General features: G+C 26.9%; 2 protein-coding genes across 2 annotated transcripts; one reads left to right on the forward strand and one right to left on the reverse strand.

Annotated features, from left to right (window-relative positions):
- Window positions 1–51: 51 nt before the first annotated feature.
- On the reverse strand, window positions 52–1,759 carry LOC126839181 (prefoldin subunit 3). The gene is made up of 5 exons (XM_050574296.1): window positions 1,510–1,759; window positions 1,290–1,414; window positions 827–986; window positions 646–758; window positions 52–248 (listed from the first exon to the last, which is right to left on the reverse strand). The coding sequence occupies exons 1-5, from the start codon at window positions 1,567–1,569 to the stop codon at window positions 161–163; spliced, it is 546 nt and encodes a 181-aa protein (XP_050430253.1). The 5' UTR covers window positions 1,570–1,759; the 3' UTR covers window positions 52–160.
- A 198-nt stretch (window positions 1,760–1,957) lies between these two features.
- LOC126839177 (zinc finger MYM-type protein 3) lies at window positions 1,958–7,842 on the forward strand. The gene is made up of 19 exons (XM_050574291.1): window positions 1,958–2,571; window positions 2,642–2,883; window positions 2,950–3,060; window positions 3,137–3,335; window positions 3,411–3,613; window positions 3,670–3,781; window positions 3,851–4,008; window positions 4,097–4,221; window positions 4,333–4,478; window positions 4,550–4,626; window positions 4,685–4,802; window positions 4,894–5,072; window positions 5,160–5,283; window positions 5,350–5,583; window positions 5,650–6,255; window positions 6,325–6,446; window positions 6,515–6,662; window positions 7,285–7,387; window positions 7,465–7,842. Exons 1-19 carry the CDS (start codon window positions 2,157–2,159, stop codon window positions 7,637–7,639), a joined length of 3,597 nt encoding a protein of 1,198 aa, XP_050430248.1. The 5' UTR covers window positions 1,958–2,156; the 3' UTR covers window positions 7,640–7,842.
- The last annotated feature ends 273 nt before the right edge of the window (window positions 7,843–8,115 follow it).

Consider the following 8,115-nt stretch of genomic DNA (forward strand, 5'->3'; position numbering starts at 1 on the left):
TATTCAATTTAAACTATTTAATATGATTATAAAGTAAAGGTACAACAAAAATCAATTAACATAAATATTTTATGATATTAAATACTATTATTAACAGATAATAAGTAATGCATAAAAGTTGGGTTAAATTAAGCAAACATTTTTTTTTATAGAAAAATTATTATTTATTAGCTTTGGCTGCTTGTCTTCTTTTTACATCCCAGTTGTATACTCTGGCCATATTGACTTCAGTTGTTGTGAACTGATCCCTGAAAAATTAAATAATAATAATATTATTTACAAATAGGTAACTTTGAATTAAAATTTTTTTTTTATTCTTATTTTAAAACTGGATTTTTTCATTTTTGATTAATAGATCTCTCGATCAGTTATCTGGAATTTGATACACACATTGACGAATTTCACTAATACTTGTATTCTAATAACAAATACATAGATATTTGTAAAATTCATAAACCACATTCCGTTTAAAATTCAATTCTTCTTTTAGTCATAAAAACACAATAAAATATGTAGATCTAAGCAAACAGATTGTCAATAAGCAAAGTTAAAAATGTATGAGCTTGGGATACATTTCAAGTAGTAGTAATATTAGGTAATAAAATAGTTGTTAAAAATATAATTTATTTAAAATAGCTTTATTACCTAAGAAAGTCAAGATCATCATCAACTTGTTTCATATTATCATTGGCTAATTGAATATTTTTCGATATTAGCTCAGTTGCATCATCCAAATTGTATTCTAACATGACATTAGCCTTTAAAGTAAAAAAAATTAATGTATATAAAATTTCATTATTCAATATTAAAATTTAAAGAGACATACACCAAGCCAAAGGTATACATTGTCAGTAGCATCTACATGAGCTTTTGTATAGACATCATCTGACAATAAAAAATCTGTTTTCAATTGTTGGTCTTTATGTGATTTCATTGTATTAATCATTTCTAATGTATGTTCCAAGTCTGGTAGCTGAGACTGCAATCTGTATATAAACATTTTATTTATTTTTTGTAAATTTGAATAATATTAATAAATTAAGACATTATGTTGTGAGTACGTCACTGAATCCAGATGGTTAGTTATCAGTAACCACCATAGCACCTTGGGACGGACACAAGGCAGTGGGAGATGGCGACTGATAATTAACTATCCAGTTCCAGAATACAAAGATGGGCATCCTATACCATCAGGTCATAAAGACAAATTATTTTAACATAAAAAATAATGCATACATTTATTTTAGGAAATGCAATGATTTTTAGTTATCATTAATCAAAGTTCTCACCTCTTTCGCTTTGTAATCAAATTATATTCAAAGAATTTATATTTGCTGTGTTGTTCATCTAACCGTTTAAGAACTTCTTCTACATTACTGTTTTCTGTTTTTTTCATAAACTTATCAACATCATCCTAAAAGTACATAAATGACAAAATAACTTATTAAAATATTGAACATGTTATTTATAGTTTGGAGATACATATAATTTCAAATACATGTCACATACTACAAAAACGGCAGATGGTATTCTAGGATTTGTATCCTGTTTGCTACCTTCTTTCTCCATAATTAACAAATTCCAAAGATTTTAACACAACTGTATTTACTTGGCTAATTAATATTACAAAAAAGAGAAAAAAGGGCAAAGTATCTGTTAATCAAATGGTTTAGTTATTATATTTTAATTATAAAAAAAAATATATATTATTAAAAAAAAGAAAATAGGAAATCGTGATTAAGTAATAACTTTATAAAAAGGATAATAAGAATACCAAATATTTCAATGGTTTTAGCTGTAACTGCAGCTGTATTATAACTTATAAGTTATAACCTGAAATTTATTTCCATGGAGAGAGAAGAGCAGCAAGAAATGTACATAATAATATTATTTAAACACGTTATCTTTTAGTAGAATTCTTTTTCCCAAGATAAAAGATAAGAGTTTTTCGAAAAGATTTTTTAGTTGAGTGTAATTTTGAATATTAAACATCACATTTAATAGTATTTTAATTTAAGTACAAGTACGGTTACATGTATGTCTGTACATTTTTATATTATATTCCGCCGTTTATTATGCTTGTTAAATTTACATTTATGTTCCGAGATCTCATTATTTTATAGTCAATTCTCTATTTAAAATTACTTGATATTATAATGTCAGGTAATGAAAATAATGATTGTGAAATGACTGCAAGCTCAACACTTAGCTGCGTTGAATCCAACCATATTGACAATATCTCTGATGTTATATATGACGAAAACGGACTTGAAAATTGTCATACTAACTCTTTAAACAATAGTTTATCTATTGAAAGCAACAATGATACTTGTGCCTTAGTTTTGGCTCCAAATAACAGGACCGATCCAAATGATAATTGTGATATACAAATAAAAGACTTATATAATCAAAATGGTTTAAATTCAATAGAAACTATTCACCAAAGTACAATTAGTAATAAAGAGGATCAATATGAGAAAAATAAACATGAGACTATTTCTGACCATAAAGAGGATCTCGTAGAGAATGATAAAACAAGTGTTGTTACTCCAAAACTAGAATGGTCAATTGGTAATAACTACTACTAATATGATTTTGTTATTAAATTAATTTTTAAGCAAATTAATGTTTTTTCTTTTAGATTTACTAAAGGAAAGTTCATCAAAAGTTATAAGTAAAAATGACAGTAATGTTGAAGAAATCAATCTTAAAAATGTGTCTCATAAAAAACAAAATAAATTTAGTAGTTCTATAGTAAATGATCAAAATCATAACCATGAAGATTCAGGGGTGCAGAGTATTGAAATACACAATGAAGTTCCTGTAAAAATTAATACTAGACCTCAGCGACAAGCTGCAAAAAAGGCCGAAAGCCAAATTAGAGTATGTAAATTTAATTTCTAAGTAGGTATGTTGTGGCAGGTAATGATAACAACTGTAAACTTACAGGAAATAACAAAAGAAATAACAAATCCTGTTGATACCATTGAAGAAAAAATAATAGAAGTTATAGAAGAGTTATCGTCACCACTAAAAAAAGTTTGCTGCCAGTGTAACAGGGTATTTTTATTGTTTCAGAACGTTTTTGTTAAAAATTTGATTTGAATAATATTACATTATGTATTTATACTTTCAGTTTCGTCTATGTAATTTTACTATAAGAAGTCACAAGAACATGTTTTTATGTCAAGAAGAATGTGTAGCAAACTATCAAAGAAAAACTAGCCAAATAAGTGTAGAAAAAAAATGTGAACACTGTCAGGCAACTATTTTTCAAAATGATGACAAATATTTCAATTGGCAAACTAAGTATTTTTGCTCTGTGAATTGTTTAGGTTTGTTATTTTATTATATTAACTTTATACATAAAACATATTTATTATGTGTTGGTTAATTTTTATTTTTTATAGATCAGTTTCAGCATTTAATTTTGGGGTCAAATTGTAGTAAATGTGAACAAGTTATAACATCGGACACTAATTTTGGAAAATATTGTCGATACATTAATAGAAATATATTACAATTTTGTGGCAATGCTTGTTTAGAAAGTTATGAAGAAGGACTTAAGTTGTGTACTTTTTGTCAAAAAAAGCTGCTAGAAAATGAAGCTAAAGTAATTATTTTACACGTTAAACATTTTTTTTAGTTTAACACAATATTTTTTTAAAGGATTTTTGCTCATCATTTTGTCAAACTAAAGACTATGAATCAAGAAAAAAAAAAGTTCTTCCTATGAAATATAGTAGTGGCCAAAGTTTAGATGACAACACATCTTTAACTAGTAAGCATATAATACACATTTTTTTAATATAACTTACCTTAAGTAATGTTTAATTCAAAATGATTACAGACAAGTGTAATATCTGTTCTTATAAATTGGATAACTTGTCTACAAATATGATCCAAATCATAAGTGATTCTAACCTTGTTATCCAGTACTGTTCTAATGAGTGTTTAAATAAATTTTTAGTTTTGAAAAAAAAAACTGTTTCGTGCGTTACATGTAAAGTAAGTATTTTTCACAATACAACAAGTATGGCATATAATTATGCTAATTGTCGGGCGTTACATTATGCATGCATATTTTTCTTTCTAGTTTAAAAAGTTCAATTTTGATATGATTTGTACAAGTAATCTGGCTTCCAGTAGTGTTGTGGTGTACTTATGTTCATTACATTGTCTTAATCAGTGTCCGGAGCTATCTCAAAAAAAAAATATGAAGTATGTTGATGATTTAGTATGTTTTTTCTGTTTGAAAACGAATACATTATTTTTATATTTTTTATCTTTTTCAGTTAAATTTTTATGTATAAAGCTAACAATATTTTTCAGGGTTGTTTGTGATAAATGTGGAACACAGTCATTAGTTTGTTATAAAACTATTTTCAATACTAAACCGTTTAATTTTTGTAGTCAAAATTGTTTAAATCTATTTCAAGCTAGTAAAAAGCAAAAACAAAAAAGCATCTCCAAAAACTGTATGTATCTGTATACTATTTTAATAATTTTTCGTTTGTCTAATCAATTGTAAATTTGATATATATTCCAGCTGTGGAAAATCAAAGTTCAAACTTACGAGTTTCTACAAGGAAGTCTGCACGTAAAGAGGAAAATCACTACACTAATGTAAATAATGTTTATAATTCATTATGATTTTATATTATTTAAATAATTTTGGTTTCAGAGCTATGGAGGTTATAGCTCTCAATCGAAATCTCCAAGAGGAAAGAGTAAAGTTCGTAAAAAAATAATTTATGAAGAAACTAGATCGTCTACTTTGGTAGACAAAGAAGTTCAAACGGGTAAAATAAAATAAAAAATTGTGTTATTGTAGATTTGATTTTATATTTACTATTGCTTATCTAATAATGTATGTTTTTTGTTGCCACTTAGATCTAACAGGCAGCAAAGGAGTTATAATCCCAGTTCCAGTGCCTGTTTATGTTCCGATGCCTATGCATATGTTTACCACACCATACCCAGTACCCGTTCCAATCCCTATACCTTTACCCATTCCTATATTTATACCTACAACAAAAAACACTATAAAAGGAATCTTTAAGGATATAAAGGTAGTTTTAAAATCTCAATAAACCTGTTTGTTTTAATATTAAAAAACTATGACAACTGCATTTATTATATTTATTAATACTATATAGAAAATACAAGAAGAAACGCCAACTGATCCATTCGAGGCAGAACTATTGTTAATGGCAGGCATGGTGGCTGAAGAAAAAACTGAAAATCATTCATCATCAGACAGTGAAAACGATACAGCTATTGGTAATATATTCAGAACTTTATTTCACGTTTATTTTACTTTTTCTACAATAAATTATTATTCTTTAGATTACAATGATGACACTAAAGTGGTTTCGTCAAGTGCTCGAAACCATAATTCATTTGGTGATGATGTACTTGCAATGGCGTTTAATATGGCTGGTGGAAATTCTGATAGCATAAATGAAACAGACAATGTTTCCAACATATCTACAAATAATAACAGAGACCCATTGATTGACGATGTTGAAGCAAACTTAGTATCTTCTACTATTATGCCTCAAACATCAAATGCAATTAATGGTGAGCCTTTTTTGAGCTGCAATTGGTTTCTTAAATTGTATTCAAAATAATTAAAAATGATTTTAGATGTAACTCAAGACGACATGATTACCTCTCCGCTAGACCCTTTGCGTCGTCTTCCCAGAAAACGTGCACCTCGTTCTCAGTCACAGAGGAATCCAAGCTTAAAGCGAGCCCGTAAAAATGACTATCCTCCAATATCTAGTGTCCCGCTGTCTAATACTAGGCTAAAATCACAACAGCAAGAAGTTCAAAATTCTCATTATACTATGTCCACACCAGTTGTCAAGCCTGATGCAAACATGTGTCTCAAGTTTACTTTAGGTGTAAATGCTTGGCGCCAGTGGGCTTCTTCTAAAAGCATAGAATTTGAAAATACTTTAGCTTTGAACCTACCTGTCGTAAAAAAAACCAACATATTTAAATTAGATCTCTTACAACTGACTGCCAGCGAATTAAATTACTCTTTGTGTTTATTCGTGAAAGAATTCCGTAAACTTAACGGAAGTGAATATGCACCGGACACAATTTATTATCTTTGCCTAGGCATTCAACAATATTTATTTGAAAACGGAAGAATCGATAACATATTTACAGATATAGCTTATGAAAAGTTTACGGATACTCTAAATGAAATTGCCAAAAAGTTTTCTGAACTTTATATTGATGCGAGTGAGTTTTCGAATAAGTTATAATAAAAAAATATTAACTTTAACAATTGGGAACATATTTTTGTTTTAGAATATATCGTTACACGTGTGGAGGAGGAATATCTCTGGGAGAGTAAACAACTTGGAGCTCACTCTCCCTATGTTTTACTCTGTACGCTGATATTTTTCAATACAAAACATTTCAATTTAACAGTAAGAATATATCTAAAATTAACTAGATGTTTGTATGGTCAAACATTGATTTATTTATTTTTATATAGAGTGTGGAGGAACATATGCAACTATCATTTTCTCATATTATGAAACATTGGAAAAGGAATCCGAACCAACCATCTACATCTGGCACTAAACCGCCTAGTACTTATAGAAATGTTTTGTTACGTTTTTACCCTCCACAAGCTGCCTTAGGTGTGTACCACTTGTAATATAATAGCAAGCTCAAAATATTGCTAAACGGGGGTGCAGAGTTAAAAGTTATTTATGTTTTCCATAACTTTTAACTAACGAGTTATTTTTCTCATCACAAATTGTTAATCCTTGTGTAATTATTCTAATAACATGTTAAATATTTAAAAATTGAATTTTGTTATAAAACTATTTCCATAAAAATATAAAAATTAGGTTTTTTGGAAAAATATTCTCATAATTTATTTGCGATAAAACATAATCTAATACAATATAATTATAATTATAAAATTGATTTATAAATAAAATACATATTGTTGTTAGTAAAAACAATACTTTTTAAAAAAATGTTGGTCATTTTTTATAAAAGATCTTGGGACAAAGTTTTAACTGCAAGTAAAAGTAATTTTAGTTAATTATTAACTGAATAATTTTTAATAAGTTAAGTTTCATTAAGTTACTTTTTTACAATTTAAAAAAGTAACGTTTAACTTACTAAAGTTACCTTTTTTGATAATTAATTAACCTATCTTAAACTAGTTAAAAAAAACTGACAAGTTTTGAACACAGATAATTACATTTTATAGTACTTAAGTTTATTAAATTGTTTTGATTAACTGTGTAGATTTACCGAATTCTCGAAAGAAAAAAGTGTATGAACAGCATGAGAATGAAGAAAATCCATTAAGGTGTCCAGTAAAATTATACGAATTTTACTTGTCCAAATGGTAATTATGTGTTTGACTAATAAATACATTTTATAATGATTATAAATATGTATTAAAAAAAAAATTATTTATTGCAGTCCAGAAAGTGTTAAGACAAGAAATGATTTATTTTATTTAACACCTGAAAGATCTTGTGTACCCGACAGTCCTGTATGGTACTCAACTATGCCATTAAATAAAAAATCGTTGGAAAAAATGTTGTATAGAGTCAAAATGGTAAAAGAAATTAATGTGGCATTATTATCATCTTGATTTTCAACTTATAGTTAACATAATATTTTTTGTTTTGTCTGTGACTAAATTAAAAAAAACAAAAACAAATTGTTCTTAAAATTAGTTAAGGTCAAATTTCTTCCTTATGCCATTTAATCTTTACATGTTAACCGAAATAATTTGTACAGATAGTAAAGTAATATATATGTTAATTATTTTCACGCATTTTATTTTTTTCACATTTTTTTTGTTCACATTAATTGTGCTCTATCTTTTACTTTATATATATTATATGTCATGTTAAATTTGTTATTTAAAATTAATTACTTTTTCCTTTGAGGTATAAACCTATGTTATTTTCGACAATTGTACCATTATTGATTCCAATAAATTGTTTATTCCAATTACATATATTAATGTATATATACGTATTAAAATGTGTACAGGTATATTTTTAGATAATATTGTATTTAAATTTTAAATATTTTTTTTTTACAATAGGGTATGTGCTTAAA

This window comes from Adelges cooleyi, unplaced genomic scaffold (genome assembly GCF_023614345.1).
Source record: "Adelges cooleyi isolate 19-005CV unplaced genomic scaffold, UGA_ACOO_1.1 ACOO_flye_CR_arks_rails_tigmint_CR_PRNA_30, whole genome shotgun sequence".
In the NCBI taxonomy this organism is placed as follows: Eukaryota; Metazoa; Arthropoda; class Insecta; order Hemiptera; family Adelgidae; genus Adelges; species Adelges cooleyi.